Genomic DNA, 17,437 nt, shown 5'->3' on the forward strand with positions numbered 1-17,437 from the left:
ACCTGACCCCACCTGTCTGTAGGGTCTAACTGCCCCCATCACCCCTCCCTTATCTCCATGGCCACCCACAACCAAAGCCAAGCCAAGAGTTTGCTGTCCCCCCACCGCACTACACTTGGGCACTGTTTAATGCCTTTGCTTAAGCTGCTCTCTCTGCCTAGATGGCCTTCCCTCTCTTCTTTGCCAACTGAAATCCTTGGCATGCTCCAGATCAAACGTCACCTCCTTTGGGTGGACCCTCCCCTGACGTCTACCCAGCCTTCCCTGTTCTCCAGCCTCCACACCACGTGGTGCTGATCGGCTCAGGCTGCTGGTATATGTGTCGAGTACCTTAAGGGGTCTTTCTTATTCCTCTTTGTGCCCCTAAAGTCTAACACAGGGCCTGGCATGTGTGGCACCTTTAATACCTCTTTGTTTCACTGGATCCAGTGTTTCCCTAAAAGGTGAATGAACAACACCGAGGGTAGAAAAGGGGATTTGAGGTTTCCATACTCAGAACTTGCAGCAATGCTGAATCACACAGGGAGAAAGTGATTCCCTTTTTAGCGATGTTTCTAGTCTGATTAGATCAGTGAGGAAAAATCTCTGTCCGAAGTTGGGACTTTGTGCCAAGTCCTCTCCCCTCAATGCTTGCCAATCTCCCTTTCCAATAGGGAGAACTCACCACAGGGCTGAACTTCCTATGATAATGGTATCTGACTAGACTTGGAGAACGTTTTGTTTTCACTTCAATTTTCCTACAGTTACCTTCTCTTTATGATAAGTGGTACTATCTTCAACTTAGGATAGTGATACAAAGTGTCCTTGCAAATGGATTTATTTGTTTAGAAAAATGAGTCATGCACTGTTTTAATACCAAAATATGTAACTCCTCTAACTGTCCAAAAACAGAAGGATGGATAAATAAACTGTGGTATATTCAGACAATGGCAGAATATCCAACAATTAAAATGAATAAGCCTGGGCTGATTATACTAACTTAGTTAAATCTCAAAAATCTAATGAGGACAAAGCAAATTGTAGAAAAATAATGCAGCATGGTATCACTTATCTAAAATATGCAAAACAATGTTATGTATGTTATGGATGCATACATCTGTAGCAATGGTATAAAAACATAGGTTGGCATCATTAGTAAATTCAAGGTAGTGGTTAATATCTGGGGAGAGGGGAGATAAACTTGCAGAAGATATTTCAACTAAAAAAAAATCAGAAGCAAACTATGCCAAAATATTAAAGTTTGAAAAAATTGGATTGTTAGTTGTATTATTTCCAATACCTTTTGTAGGTTTATAGGCTTGTATAATACTCCATAATATAAAACTCTTGAAAATAAATAAAACACAAAATCCTGTTATGTTTAACAGTTTATAAATTTAAAGACAATAATAGAACAAGAAAAAAAGAGGAAAATATTATGAAAGTGGTATGCTGTGAGGCTAAGCTTAATAAACACTGAATACTGGGAAACAATGGCTTAAAAACTCCCCTGTGGACTGTGAATTTCAATAATGCAGGAATTGTTTCTGCTCTGGTTACTCTGTGTCCCAGACACCTAGCGCTATGCCTGGCACACACTTAAAATCTTCATTGTGTGTAATAAATCCCCACTACATGGCAAGTTCCACGAAGACAGAGGCTGTCTTGGCCACTGCTGTATCCCCATGGTCCAGCAGAGTACCTGGCATACAGGAGACCTTCCAAATATTTGTTGAATGAATGAAGAATCCCCAGTAGTAGTGATGCAATTCCAAGATTTATCAGCAGGTGGCACTTCGTCCTTGCATGCATGCAAGCTTAGTCCCTTCAGTCCATTCTACCCCATGGACTGACTGTAGCCTGCAAGGCTCCTCTGTTCATGGAATTCTCCAGGCAAGAATACTGGGATTCTCCAAGGTGCCCTCCTCCAGGGGAATCTTCCCAACCCAAGGATCAAAACCATGTCTCTGAGGCCTCCTGCATTGGCAGGCAGGTTCTTTAACTCTAGCACTACCTGGTTGGCCCTGAGCAATTCTCAAGGCAATTGCCAGAAAGGTCAGCCTGGCTATAAGCCATTAGTCAGAATGGACTTAGGGAGAAGAAGTCGATGGAAGATTGCCACTCAGTCCCTCCCAGGTTACCTTGGAGTGGCTAGCTGGAGTGCCTGCGGAACCCACCCTTCATCAAAGCTACAGAAAATAACTTAAAGGAGGAGTCAAACCCAGCACGTGCTGGGTGATGTGTGCACCTGTGTTTGGCAGGTGCTTGTGGGTGGCATCCAGCCCAGGCACTTACACACCTGTGCACATCTACCAGCCGTATCCTGGCAACAGTCTGCTTTGCTCATCACCACCTCCTTTCACGGCTGCTAACAGTGCACCCTCCCACCTCCACTCCACTATTCCTCCTCCCCCCAACTCCTACTAGAATGCTGACAGGGTAAGCTCTCTCCATGATCTGGCCCAAATCTATGCCTCCAGCCTCAGCCCTGTGGCTCCCCGACACCAAGGTACAGACCTGCCCCTAGGCCACTGCCCACAGTTAAAAAAAAAAAAGCCCCTGTCCTCGGGCAGTGCAACATCTCGGGGTCCTACTCCTGCTACACCCCCTCCTTCTTCCCCACATGAACCCCAGGAGCTGGAGCTCACTGGGCTTCTTTTTCCTTTGAGCACCTCAGCCCCAATCATCCTTTCCTTTATGCTTTAACAGGAAGCTTCTGGTACTAGAAAGCATGTTGGCCGGTGCATATGTGTTCATTTCTCCAATTTGACTTGACATAATTGAGCTGCTCTCCTGGCAGGAGCAATGTCTTTGTCTTGGGCCACATCCCCTGTCCCTAGCTTGGCACATCTGCTCTTAGGAAGCACGTGTTCACTTGCACAGCCATTACCGCTCGCTGACTGATCCTCTGTGTAAGCTACTCGGCAGTGCCCAGGTCTCCTCTGCGTCTGCCTTAAGCCAGGCCTTGCATGGACAGCGAGACATTCCTTCACCCATTCAACAGGTACTTAGCAAGCTGCATTTAAACCCGAGCACTGTTCTAGGCACTGGTGACCCAGCAATGCAGAATACAAAGCCTCTCTTTTCCTAGCGCTGACATTAGCGCGCCCTGGGAGGCCAGACCATAAAAGCAGAAACCTAATATGTCAGATGGGAATTAGTGCTGTGAAGAAACATAAAGCAGGGAGAAGAGAGAGAGGGTGGGGCCTCTCTAAACAGAGATTTGAATGAAGGGAGAGAATCCCGCTGAAATATAGGAGAAGAGCGCTGCAGCCAAAGAAAATAGGGAGTGGAGAGGCAGTAAGAAGAGCCTCAGGAGTAGCCCTGGGGTGCAGCGCCCTTCATGCTATGCTCCGGGGGACTGAACCCAACTGGCAAATCGGGCCTCAGGCCCAGAAGGGCCGCCAGGTTCCTTCTCAGCCTCCCCGATGGTGCCCCATACCGGGCACCCGCACTGCCCCGGCTCGCTCGCCCTCCATTCTGTAGACACCTGTCCCGCTCTGGCCAGGCCCAGCGCCCCGCAGCCGTGAGAATCCTCATCTGGGGGTGGGGATGGCTGGGGAGTGTCCCCTACGCCTCAAGGGCGCCCTCGGCAGGCAGCGGGTGTTGCATCGGGAGCGGGGTTGGTGGGGGGGGGACTAAATGGCAGGGTTGAGGGGAGACCTAGTCCTGCAAAGTCGTGCTGACACCTAGCTGCACAGGCGCACACACAGACCCACTCCGCCATGGACCCACAGTGTCACAGCCACATCCGCGGACAGGTTTCCTGCCCAAAGTGCCCCGAGTCCACGCCCACTTCCTCGTCCAGCCATCCGCGGACCCAGGCCGGCCTGTGCCCCAGCGCACAGCTTTGTCCCCACGAGCAGGCGTCGAAGCCTCGTTCCTGGAGATGCATCAGCCCTCGCGCTCTGGAGCCCCCACCCCCACCCCCGACATCCTCCACCCACCGCGCACTAAGGCCGCTCAGCTTCTCCCGGTTCTCAAGCGCCTGGAACACCCACTCCGATGCCCTCTCCGCGATCCCCTTCGGATCCCCGCACCGCTGCGGGCAGCGGGCGTCAGCAGACACCGGTTAAGGCTGACGGGAGGAGCGCGGGCGAATGCACTGCCGCCTTGGTCAAGGATTTAACGTCGGGTCTGGGCGAGAGCTGGTACGAAAGGGTGTGGACGGTGTTTCTCTTTCCTCTCTACTCTTTGAAAGCGAGTCAGATCGAGCCCCACCTTCAGGACCTCGGTCTGTTTCCCGCAGTACTGAGGACAGAGGGAGACAGGCAGAGCCCCCGCCCTGTCCTCTCGTCTACACATCCCCATCCCTCCACGAACGAGTGTTCGGGAGTCCGACCCTCGCTCCCTCAAGCCCCCACCCTTCCCTCTCCAGCGCTCACCCCGTAAGGCGCCCTCGCGCAGCCCGCGGCCGCTGCACTGTCCCGAGACGCGGGAGAGCCGGCGCGGCCCGGGCCCGGGGTGCGGACTGCTGCTGGCCCGAGGGTCGGCTTCTCCAAGTCTGCGCAGGTGGCTGGACTCGCCGCGGCTGCTGCACGCGGGGCGGCCTCCTGGCTTCCGCCTCGGTGGACCTCCTGGGGCTCCCCCAGCTAGGCTGGACCAGCTCCGCGGGCGGCGAATCCCGGACGGGCGCGTCTTGCTCCCGGAACAGACTGTACACCTTGGCTGTAGCCGCTACGGGGCTGCCCCCGGGGCGCCGCAGCCGACTCGCGTCTCTTCCAGCCGACTCGTATCTTCCCACCGGGTCCCTCTGAGCCTGACCCATGCCCACGAAGAGAGCCAGGATGAGCGGCCAGAAGCTCCTCCAGGGGTTCCGCAGGACACGCCCAGGGCAGCGGGCGGTGGTTGGGGGCTTCATGGCGCCGGGGCGCCTGGAGAGCTGCGCGCTCGGGGAATGGCCCCCGGGGCTCACAGTAGGTGCGCCCGTCGCTCGCTGGCTGCGCTCCGGTACCCTGCCGGTGGCCCGCCTCTTCCCGTCTAGGGGGCCCCTAGTCAGACTGCGGGCTAGGCTCTCCCTGGAGCCGGAGCCAGGCGGCGGGAGCGGCCGGGGGCTGCGCGCACCGAGCCCGGAGGCCGCGCTGCGTCTCCAGCTGGGCGCGCACCGCTGTTGCACCTTCGCGCCGTCTCCCGGTCGCTGTAGCCTTCGGAAGGAGAACTGGAGGGTTTTATTTTTGGAAACCTCCCCCTGATTTTTCGTCTCTTTTATCCACACCATGCCCCCTCCTCGGAGGGACAGTTCAGCCCCCTTATTACGGGAGAGGGAGAGAGAGGAATTCCAGCAACACCCACTTTGGCACCGGGAAGCGAGCGGGCGGCGAGGGGGGTTAACCCGTGAGGAGCTGGGGGCGGCGCAGGGCCGACCCGAGCGAGAGATGGCAGGCGAGATGACAACTGTCGGGACAGGGGCACCCGAGCCACCTTTCTGCTGTCCTGGGCAAGCTGAACTGCTGACCTGTCCAGAACTGATCTCCCGTCCCTGACCTCAAGGACACACTCCACGGTTGGAAGACTAAGGCTGCAGCCTCGAAGGTCTGAAGGAGGTCGGGAGAGGTACCAAGAAGGGCATGCCAGAGATCGGACCCTAAGGACGGGCTCCGGACCCTTCGCTTCCCGCCCGAGCCCCTGGGGGGCTTCGGCCCGGGGCTGCGGCTGGAGCCGGGGCAGCGCGGGGCAGCTCGCCTGTCTCCGCCGCGGCGGGACGCGGGAAGCGCGCGCGGGAGGGTCGTCTGGAGGCGGGCGCCCTCTGGTGGACCTGGCCGCGTCCTTGGCCGTCCCGCGGCTTGTCCAGACCTGCCGCTGCCGGCCGCCCTCGCTCCTTGATCTTAATCCCCTTCCTGCTGCGTCAGGGTCGAGCCTACAAGCCCGAGGCGGTGATGGCGGCGGATCCCGCAAGAGGTGTCCTCTTTTTTTCACCGAGGAATAAACATGGAGGATCTGGAACAAGGTCACTTAAGGAGACAGCGTGTGAGCAAGAGGTGAATGAATTCCAGTCCTGCAGCCTGGAGTTCAGACCCCATTTCTTAGCCTCCCATTCCACCTCTCCCTCCCTCAGGATTGCTTCTGACTTGATGCAGTGTATGTGCTCTCATCTTCTGCGTCCGCAGGGAGAGGGCAAGGGTGCTAGAAGGCCAACGGCCACCCATCTTAGTACCCCTCGGCCATCAGCTCCTCACTCACCCCGGTGGTGCCCCGCCCTAAAGTCTAAAGGCCTGGCAACCACCCCTGCTCCCACCCGCTGCATTTCTGCAGCCTACTGCTTCTTAGGGCTTTCCCTGGGGGCTCAGATGGTAAAGAATCTGCCTGAAGTGAGGAAGACCTGGGTTTGATCCCTAGGTTGGCAAGATGCCCTGGAGGTGGGCACGGCAACCCACTCCAGTATTCTTGCCTGGAGAATCCCATGGACAGAGGAGCCTGGCTGGCTACAGTCCATGGGGTCGCCAGAAGTCAGATACGACTGAGCACACTGCTTCTTGAGAGGCAGAGACCCAACAGGCAGGAAGACACTGGTTTATAACATCCCACCCCACACAAAGGACAGACCCAGTAAATACCTAATGTTGAAAATAAGCCTCAACTCTTGACCCTGGCCTCCAAAGCCCTGCACGACTGGCCCCCTCCCTGATGTATCTCACCTTGGCCTGGAGAGCTCACCACACTGCGGCTATGTTGGTCTCCTCTGCTTCTTGAACAGACTAAGTTAATGCCCACTTTTCCTCTCCCTGAAACACTCATCTCCAAGATGTTTTACAAGATGAGCTCCTCACCATTTCACCTCTCAGCTCAAACATCACCTCCTGGAGCAGCCATCCCTGACCCCCTAACCTAAGAGCAGCAGCCTTCCCACTCCCAGTGAAGTGAAAAGTGGAAGTGTTAGTCGCTTAGTCCTATCCAACTCTTTGCAGCCTCATGGACTGTAGCCCGCCAGGCTCCTCTGTCCATGGAATTCTCCAGACAAGAATATGGGAGTGGGTAGCCATTTCCTTCTCCAGGGTATCTTCCCAACCACCTCCCAAGTCATCGCTTTCTCATACATCACTCTGTTTCACCTTCATTGCTCTAGACTAGTTGAAATTATTTATTTGTTTGCCTAGATAATTGATTTATTGAATGGGCTGAACTTGAAGAGGGACAAGCAGGAAGCAGCTCTGTTTTTCTCCCCTCACTGCCACAATTCATACTGTGGTGAATTTCTCTTCTCCACCCTTAATGACATCTCAAGCAGAGTCCTTGGCTGCCCATCCCCACCAGTCACAAAAACAGTTTCGTTTCTATAATTAAGACCAATTTTTCAGGCACTAAAATGTCTGGTCCTGTCCAAATAAAAACCTCATCCAATTTAATCAATCTTGTATCCAATTTAATACCCCTCCTCTCCTGCCACGGGCCTGTCCCCTGGCTCAAGATCCTGCACTGGGGAGTGTGGGGTGTGGTCTGATTTTCTGACCTTCCTTTTCTGTAGTGGCTCCTCCAAGTGTCAGGGGAGAGGTATTAGAGGCAAAAGGTAAAGTTCTATGTGACAGGTGCCCTTAGCTAGCAGGTGCCCAGCTCTCTGGCTTGTTCATGGGCACATTTGTGGGTTCTTTGGAAGCTCTCTGCAGGATCTCTGCCCTGCACTACCATAGAAAAAGCACTCTCTGGACAACTTCCCTGTGTCTCCTATCTGCCACGGGACTTTCCTGTCCCTGCCAACAAACCAGTGCTGAGTTGGCTGCATCTCATCCTGCTACAAGAGCCATTGCAGCCAGGCTCCACAGGCAGAATTCTCCAGATAAGGGATGCACACACTTTATACTTCCTTTATGTGCATCCCCAATTCCTGAAGACATAGGCTGAGTTCTCCCAAGAACTTTCTTGCTGTGCTTTGGTGCATTGGGGTGCTTGCAACTTCTAGCACCTCAGCTAGCATCAGTAGAGGCAGAGTTATGGGGAGTCAAGCTAGTTTCTGCTTCTTTGGAGGCCCCCAATCTTTGTGACTGGTTTTCCTCACTTGGTCAGCTTGGGGAGGACCCTCAGGGGAAGTCTCAGCCCTGCTTACCAACACAACTGTTCTCTGACTCAGTGACTTTCTTCACTCCCTTTTTATTTATAGACTGGTATCTGAGGATGTAGAGAAGGAAATGGCAACCCACTCCAGTATTCTTGCCTGGGAAATCCCATGGACAGAGGAGCCTTGTGGGCTAAGGTCCGTGGGGTTGCAAAGAGTTGGACACGACTGAGCGACTAAGCACACAGCAAATCCAGGGATATGTCCTGATAGTTATTGGACTGGTTCTGCCTTTGCTAAGATGCCTAGTACTTCTCTTAATCTTACTGTTCCAGCCTTTGCAGCTTCAGAAGAAGTTTGAAGACCACAGAAAAAAGTCCTGTTCAACAACCTATGAAAGTCTTGTCTGACTTCCCAAGCCACAGAGATAGCTCTAAAGGAATAGATATCTTGCCTGCCTGGCTCACCACTGTTTCCTCGGAACCTAGAACAGTGCTTGCCTCTCATAGACAGACAGGAATTACATGTTCAGTGGATGGCTAACTGAATGAACCACAGAAGAATCCCATCAAGAAGGGCAGGCTGGTATCATTATGCCCATTTTCAGAGAGAATAGCTGAGTTCCTGGTGGTGGTTCCTGGTCCAAGTCCATGGGCTTGCTGCCTGCAGGGTTGGCCCCAAGGATCTCCTTGAATTCTGCACTTGTGTGTTGGGATGAATGCCATCTCACTTCCCAGAAAGCACCGCTCTCTCACTGAGACTCTGCTCCTTTGTGGCTACGGGAAAGCCTCAGCGCCACACTTCCCTCTCCTTGCCCCATCATCCACCCAGTTCTTTAGCTCTGGCTTCGTTTCCTCACCTCACGACCTGCCCAGTTCCTTTAGGATCTCTCGTCTTCATCCCTCAGCGCTCACCTCAAGTCCCCGTGAGCCTCCCAAGGCCAGAAACCTTGGCATCCCCCTTCGTCCCTGAGCTATTTTTTCCTCCTATGTGTCCAAGTCATTATTACTGCTCCGTCTCCTCCGTCTGCACTTCTGGAAGTCTGCCGCCCATTCAGCCTCGCGCTGCTCCGCCTCAGCCAAAACCCTCGCGCAGACACTTCGCTCACCACTAGGCGCCCCTCCCACTCCTTGGTGAGGACAAGTGGTCCTTGGAAATTCCACCTTGTTCTCCTGGGGGCCCACAGCCAGGCTAGTCTGCTGTAAAGACTGGCACCTCCTACTCCCCCATCCCAGCGCCATCCCCCTGTCCTGCCTCCCACTGACTGCCCATCACTCCCTTTCCTTGTAACTGCTGGAATCTGTGGATACAGCTCTTCAGAATCTCCAGTCCCGTAAATGGTTGAGTTTTTTCTTTGTTTTTCCTTTCTGAAGCTCCCAAAATCTATGTGCTAAGCATGCACATAAATTGAGTCATTGAAGAAAAGAATGGAGGTGTTGTCATTTCCAGGTACACAAAGGAGGAAACTGAGGCTGGGAATAGGACCTGACTGCCCACAATCACAGAGCTGATAAGTAGCAGAGGAAGGGTTCCAACCTTGGTTATCACCCACCCGAGTCCAAGCTTTTAAGACAGCACCATCTTGCCTTCTCCCTGGGTTTGAGCCTCAGGAGTCTTCCTGACTGCTGAAATGATTGATAATTTTCCCAGTCATTTCTGCAGCAGTCCCCACCTAAACCCTCCACTGCACACCCCCCAGCCTCTTCCCTGCCGGCTAGCCTACCACTCAGCTCCCAGGGGATGTGGAGGTAGCAGAATTTTCTGTCTTCTACCGTCCTTGTTCAGTGAGAGAAGGGGAGCTTTTTCCAGCAAGGTCTCTGACTCACCGGGTGCTGCTTCCTTATCCCTGATTCCCACTTCCTCCCTAAAGAGGCACAAAATGATGCTAAGGCTACTAACCCATCTCTTGGGTCTGGGGAAAGGAATCATCACTGGAAAGCCCTGCAGAGAGAGTCCCAAGGGGTCAATGAAAAGAGTCCAGTGGGGAGAGGTTTGCTGGGACATGTGCGCCACAAAGGGAGATGGCAGTCTGCTAGTCACCGGCGCAACTGAATTGCTTCCCCGTGTCTTCTTGTTGGAATAATGCTGGCAGCCAGAGAGCTACCAGAACCTGAACTAATTTGGTAAATAAAGACAAAAAACAAGGACCGAATTTCTGTTCCCTTGGCTGAGACCCAGACTTCCGACAGAATTCCAGGGATTTTTCTTCCTTGGAAGTGACTAGACCTCCAGTCCTGAATTCCTCTCTCTAGGAGAGCTTGTTCCCCTGCTCAGAACAAATAACACATTTCCCGGTTAATCAGTGGGTGGAACAGCTGAAGGAAGGTTGATTGGGCCCCCAGCCTTCCAGATGGGAGCAGCTCATGGGCTAGGATACCTTTGTCCAGAGACTGGGCAGCTGGAACCCAGCACTGTGCAGCCTCAGCCTCCAGTCTGGAAGGTGGAGGCTGCATGCAAAGGCCCCAGCTCTCTGCTGCGTGAGGCCTCCAAGGCCCACAGGGGCTGCCAAGGCCATGCCACTTCAGACACCATGACCTGGCACCCCCCCAGTACTCATAACCACCCTGCTCTGGTCTGCCAGAGCTGTCCCCGCTCTGGGCACACGTGAACGTTTCTGCCTTCGGTGAGCTCAGGGCTCAGCTATGCTTGGCTTCTATTTTCCCATCTGAAAATAGAGATAATGCTGCATTTCTTGCCATCCCCACCTTCAGGGCAAAGTAGATAACCGGCCCTATCTACCCTGGGATGGGAGGCGGTCAATTACTGTTCCTTCCTTTGCCAGCTGATATTTCTGGAACGCTTAAAAAGTACCAGGCACTGTGCTAAGTGTTTTCCAGTCCTTCTCCTTTAATCCTGGTAATAAGTACTGTTACTTCCTCATGTAACAGATGAGGAAATGCAGGCTCAGAGAGGTAAAATGAATCACAAAGCTAGTACGTGGCTACACGAGGAGTCCCTCTTGGTTTTCCTGGTGAATATTATACTGATGCCAGCTTCGAGCGGAGCAGTTCTCTGGAGTCGCATCTCCGGCTGCAGTTCTCTGGGAACCGGAAACATTCACAGCTGTTTGTGGTGTGGTGGGGGGCAGGGGTGTGGGCTGATGGTCACATGAAGTCGCTGTCACGAGCTGGTCCCCATCAAGCCCATCCCACCCTTCTCAGGCCTGTTTACAACTAGGGGTCTATTTTAGGTCAAGGGCAGACAAAAGTCACCGTGGTGAGGTTCGGTACATCCAATTCCTGCTCACCAAGGAGAAGGAAGGAAATAAGCTTGCCCTGCATGAAGTCGTTCTCCATTGCCAAGTAAGACTCATCTCAGCTTTTCTCTCCGGAAAAGAGAAGTGACACAGACAGAGACTCAACGTGGCCCTATGAGGTAGGCATTGCAACTCCCATTTCACAAGCCCAGAGGGATGAAGTCTCTCGCTCAAGGTCATGCCGCCAGGAGTCAAGCCAGGATTTAACTAAAAAGTCTGACCGGCTCCAAAGTCCGTGCTGTTTCCACTACAGCACACTGCACTCGCTCCAGGATGTCCTGCGATGATGTGAAATGGGCAGCTCTTCAAAATAACTGAGTTCACTCCGTTTCCCTTCATTTCCAATCCCTGATACAAGGGTGGGCTGATCTGAAAGCTTTGTGCATTTAGCTGAAGTTCAGACCACATTTCCTATTTATCTGGATAAATCCCTTTAGCCCTGACTGGAGTGGAATCCTCTAGAACCGCAGTCCCCAACCTATGGACTAGGGACTGGGAGGGGGTGGGTGGTTCAGACAGTAATGTGACCAGTGGGGAGCCATGGGGAGCAGCAGATGAAGCTTCACTCACTCATCTGTTGCTCACCTCCTGCTGTGTGATCCAGTTCCTAACAGGCCATGGGCTGTACCAGTCTGAGGTCCAGGGGTTGGGGACCCCTGCTCTAGAACTCCTAGAAGGCTGAAGCATAACTTCTCTCCAAGCAGAGTCTCTGAAGACCTGAGCAAGAAACGATGTGAGCAGCCTGGAAATCCTCCTTCTTTTAATTCCCGCCCCCCCCCCCCCCGCCCCAGTAAGACCACCAGTCAACCGTAAAGGAAATCAACCTTGAATATTCCCTGGAAGAACTGATGCTGAAACTGAAGCTCCGATACTTTGGCCACCTGGTAGGAAGAGCCAACTCATTGGAAAAGACCCTGATGCTGGGAAAGATTGAGGGCAGGAGGAAAAGGGGATGACAGAGGATGAGACAGTTGGGTGGCATCACTGAATTATGGGCAAGAATTTGAAGAAACTCTGAGAGACAGTGAGGGACAGGGAAGCCCCGTGTGCTGCAGTCCATGAGGCTGAAAAGAGTCAGACACGACTTAGTGACTGAAAACAATAGTAAGACCTCAGGGGCCTCAGTACTCTCCTTGGGGCCAGGGGCTTGTTCAGGTGGGGATAGATCACACAGTGTATTATCTTCTCCAAATCCCCAGGGAGAAATCCCTGTGGGCTGAAGGACAACGCATCCCTGCCCTGGATTCCGGACTGGTGGGCAGGAATTTGAGGGCAAGCTGAGCAGGAAGCAATTGCCCTTAGCGGTTGTCGGCGTCTCCCAGCCTGTCCCCACCTTGGTTTCCTGATGGGACACAGTGACATCTGTCACGCCCCAAAGGATAGGAGCTTGGGGGGACAGAGGACAGAAGCTGCTGTGGGGTCCTTCCCAGAATAAGTCCATAGCAGCTCACTTGCTCATCATCAAGACAAAGAAAGAAGGATGACAGCTTCTGCCACCATCTTCAGATACCCATTTGCCTCTGGATTGTATGTTGAGGATCCAGATACTCAATGAGGTTTTCCCTGGTGCCCCCCCCCACCCTCTCTCTAGGACCCCAAGCCCTTAGGGACAGGCCCGGACTCCTAAACTCCCCAGGACAGGGTACAGACACCAGGCTGGGGGGGTCGGAGGAGGGGCAGCCAGATCCCAGTGGGCCCCAGCCGGTCTGCATGACTCATTCTTTGTTTCCGTCCACTCTGGTCTGAGTGCCTTGGCCCAGAGGCCTCTGGGAGGTTGTAACACAGGCTGGCCCCTCGCCCACTGGGACTCAGCAGACAAAAATTAAAGATCTCACTCCTCAGGAACTCACACAGACAGCAGAGGCATGCTCTGTGCTCTGCCTCACCAGACCAGACCTCAGGCCGGAGGAGGCTGATGGCCAAGGGAGGAAGGGGAGGCGTCTCCAGCTCCTCCCACTCCTCCTCACCCTCCACCTCCGGTCCTGAAGCCCCGGCCACCACCCACTGTCTTCTCATTCCTCCTCAGGTCCTGGCCTGAAGATAGCGGGTGCCACCAGCAACCTCCTGGGCTCCACTCTACTGCCCCCCATCTCTGTCCAAAAAAACAGTGAGGGAGAAACAGACGTGTAAACAACTAATCACACGTATTTTCTTTCTGGCTGCACAGGTCCGATGAGGCCAAAAACCTGCTCAGCAATCTTCAGTGGCTCCCCAGTACCTCATAAATCCAGCCCAAACTTTTTACCGGGTCCTCCACACAAGTGGGTTTCATACCCTTCCCCCTCTTGTCTGCCAGTATTCAACACAGTCCCACTCAGAACTCCCTCACTTCCCCACCCACGTCCCTTTACCCCAATTCCTCGGCTCAGGCCATTTTCTTCACCTAGAATGTTCTTCCCACCCCTTGCCTGCCTGTCCTTTAACGCCCCTTTCAAAACTCCCACTTCTTTCAAGAAGCCTTCCCAGAACACAACTGCCAAGTCCAGAAAAAGCTCACTCCCTCAGCTGAACCCATGGATCTCACTCTGCCCTATTTGCTATCCGTCCGGAGCAGTGGGAAACACATGGGGCTTTGAAGTACCACTCCGCAGCACCATCGTTCACCAGCTGTGTGTCCTTGCCTAAAGTGACAGCCTCTCTGAGCCAGTTTCCTCACCAATGGGAGACTGGAGTAGAAGTCCTTTAAAGCGCCACCCCTGGATGGGGCATTGGGCTTCCCTGATGGCTCAGAGGGTAAAGCGTCTACCTGCAATGTGGGAGACCCAGAGTTGATCCCCTGGTTGGGAAGATCAGCTAGAGAAGGAAATGGCAACCCATTCCAGTACTCTTGCCTGGAAAATTCCATGGACAACGGAGGAGCCTGATAAGCTATGGTCCACGGAATCGCAAAGGGTGGCACATGACCGAGCAGCTTCACTTCTAAATAGAGCAACTGTATTCGCCAACACAGCCCTCCAGGCCACAGCTGATTGGATCAGGGATAAACACGCGACCCAGGGGCAGCCTTTTCATTGGCTGATCAGTGACCTAAGACTTTTGTGGTCTGATTTGAATGCATGCACTGGACATACAAGATTCTGTCTTGAAAATCTGAACTAAGCAACTTGACTTTGAAAGTTAAGCCCTGGGCTTAAAACAGCAGGTAAGTCCTCGTTTCTGAGAGCTCACAGTCCAAAGTGGTCCATATAACCATGGAACAATAAAGCCAAAGAGGTTTAGTGACTTGCCTGGGGTCAGTAACACAGAGAGGGCCGACACTCAGGTCTCTAGACCTGGTTTTGGGCCAGGGTGGTGGGCCTCTGGGACAGGCTCAGAAAGCAGCGGCCCTGAGCTGACTGCCTGAAAAAGACCAAGGCTCTACCGTGCCTGGCATCAACATTCTGGGCAGCCTGGGAACAAGGCAGTCCTGAAGGGATAAAGTCAGGTCACAGCAGGGAGCACAGACCCTGATTCTCATTCTGCATATGCCCCCAGTGTCTCCCTGTTCTGCCCTTGGCCCTTCCCAGATTCAGTTTCCTCATGTATGATAGAGAGGGTTTTATTGGATGAACTCAAATTCCCTGTCAACACTAAGAGTTTGATTTGAGGAGCAGACAGACAAGCGACGGGCATGGATCCAAGAGCGGTAGGATCCACAGAATGTGAACCCTGGAGGGGACCTCCCTGAGAAATCAGCCAGCTGATTCCTTCAATTATGGTTGGAGAAACTGAGACCCGAAGCAGGAGAGGTGTTTGACCAAGGTCACATGACTGGCTACTGGCAACGCCAGCACTTGACCCAGGGTCTCCTGACTCCCAGGCCTCTCAACCCTTTCTCTTTCAACTCCCCCAAGAAGCTGGGAGCCTTTTGGCCGTCTGGGCCAGGGAAGCCAAGAATGGCTGTACATGTCAGCAGCGGGGCCTCTGGGCCTGGGAACATCTCTGACAGGGTAGGTGCACGTGCCAAAGCCGCTGGTGGGGAGGGACGGGACTGGGAGCCAGAAAGGCGTATGGGAGATAATCTGTCAGCATCTCCCTTCTTCCAGATGGCAGGAAGAAACATTGACACGTCCGTGATGAGTGAGGGGAAACAGTCCCCTCTTCAGATTGAGCCATTGCTCCACAGGGGACTTGCCTCCCTCTCTGCCCCTCTCTTTGCTTGCTCTCTCCTACACACACACACATACACACACACATACACACACACCCCTATTTAGCTGCTGCATTCTGCCACCTGCAACTTCAGTCTCAGGATGTGTACTGAGGGGACTTCTCCGGTGGTCCAATGGCTAAGACTCTGCGCTGTCAATGCAGGGGGCCCGGGTTCGATCCCTGGTCCGGGAACTAGATTCCACATGTCACAGCTAAGAGTTTGTACGCTGCAAGTAAAAGATCCTGGGTGCTGCAACTAAAATCTGGTGAAGCCAAATAAATACTTCAAAAAAACCCAAAAAATGATGTGTACTGACATTCTCAGGCATACTGTCTGGTGGGACCTGGAATTCTTTTTGCTGCCTGAGCTGCCTCTGAGCTCCTGCCTACTTTCTAATGCTTAGCCTATTTGGTTGGCATCATGAGCGCCCCCCACCCATTCCACAGACATTTTTGGAGCACCCAGTATATGCCAGGCACTGTGTTAGCCACTGGAGGTGGGTAGGCATCCTCATTGCCTGTGAGATGGGAATTACCAGTCTGGTGGGGACACTGTAGAAAAACCACTGACCGGGCAGTTGGGGTTGGCTCAAGAGTATTTCTCAGAGAGCCCTGACTTTGACTTGAATCTTTTTTTTAATTAATTTATTTTTAATTGAAGGATAATTGTTTCACAATATTGTGTTTGGTGTCTGCCATACATCAACATGAATCAGCTGTAGGTATACATATGTCCCCTCTTTCCTGAACCTTCCTCCCATCTCCCACCCCATGACCTGAATCTTGAAGGCTAAGGATGATTTCACCATGTAGGAGTGGGGGACATGTCCCAAAGAAGCACTTCGTAGGGAAAGTCGTGGATAGAAGACAAAACCTGAGCTATTGAAGGGAGTTAAAAGTAGCTTAGGTGGCTGGAGTTTGGGTAGGAATGAAATAAAGGTAGGAGATGAAGCTGGAGGGGTAGGCTGGGGTCAATGAATGGCATGCCTAGTTCTAGTCAGCTCCTTTTCTCAGACAGATAGACCTGTTCCCCACATCTAAACCAACGGGTGGCCCTGAAGGGGACAGAATATTTATCTGGAATTCTGAAACGGATGCCTTCTGGTCAATTGCAAGGAGTCATTCCAGCGTCATCCCAAATTATCACCAGTTGATATAAAGCCAGTGAATTTGCCGTGCTTAAAATCAGTCCCCAGCCCTGCTTCCAATTAGTCTGTCCCTCCACATGGCTCCTCCCTTATAAAACTGGTACAGCCTGGTCCTCAGCCTTCTGATGCCGTGGCCCACCAACCTGACTGGGTCCCTTTTTGCCAACCCTTTCACCAGGTACCTCTGATTCCCTGCTTTCTCTGGGCCCCTGGAGACTCAGCCCCCCAGTTAGGCTTCTGTCCCTCAGTCTTACTCTTCCATGGCCTCAGGTCCCTCCTACAATCCCACAAGCTCATGTTGCTGAACTTGTATCATACCTGTGTCATAATCTATATATCCAAGCCCATCCACCCTGCAGCCTCCCTCATAGCTTTGCCCCAAAGTGAGATAAGCCACATGTGTTGGATATCAAGCAGATAGCTGGGGAGTGCCCTGTGCATTCCAGCCATCCTTTATTGAGCACTTGTTTGTCAGGCATCGGCATCACCAAGAATAAAGCTTAGTCCCCATCCTCAAGGAGCTTCCATTGTAGTAGGAAAGGCAGAAACACCTATCATGGTAAGTGCTGTGATTGAGATCATCTCAGAGAGCAACTGAACACAGGACAAAGCACCCCAGGCTGGAAATATGGGACAGTTGGTCAGGGAAGTTCCCAGAGAGGATTCTATCTGAGCAGGGTCTGTAAGACAGGACAAGTCTCAGGTGGAAAGGACGGTGAGAAAGAAGCGCAGTGATGGTTACCAGAGTCAAGTTTGCAAAAATTAAAACACATCAGGGTCTAATCCATTTCCTTTTTCAATGAGGTTCCGGATCAGAGAAATTTTGCCAGATTTCTGAATGATAGTCAAATGAAATTCAAGAGCTATTCAGTGTGGATAGGTTGGGGGAAATATGGAGCCTCCAGTAAGGCAGTTATATGGGAAATGATAATTCCC

General features: G+C 52.8%; 1 protein-coding gene across 3 annotated transcripts in view; it reads right to left on the reverse strand.

Annotated features, from left to right (window-relative positions):
- The window catches only part of LTBP2 (latent transforming growth factor beta binding protein 2), a 111,945-nt gene extending 106,790 nt beyond the window's left edge, over nucleotides 1-5,155 (reverse strand). For all 3 annotated transcript variants that reach the window (XM_042252771.2, XM_027972022.3, XM_042252770.2), the window contains exon 1: nucleotides 4,365-5,155. In XM_042252771.2, coding sequence (XP_042108705.1) covers nucleotides 4,365-4,840 — 476 coding nt within the window. In that variant the 5' untranslated portion in view covers nucleotides 4,841-5,155. The remainder of the gene's footprint in view (nucleotides 1-4,364) is intronic.
- Between the last annotated feature and the right edge of the window lie 12,282 nt (nucleotides 5,156-17,437).

This window comes from Ovis aries, chromosome 7 (assembly GCF_016772045.2).
Source record: "Ovis aries strain OAR_USU_Benz2616 breed Rambouillet chromosome 7, ARS-UI_Ramb_v3.0, whole genome shotgun sequence".
In the NCBI taxonomy this organism is placed as follows: domain Eukaryota; kingdom Metazoa; phylum Chordata; class Mammalia; order Artiodactyla; family Bovidae; genus Ovis; species Ovis aries.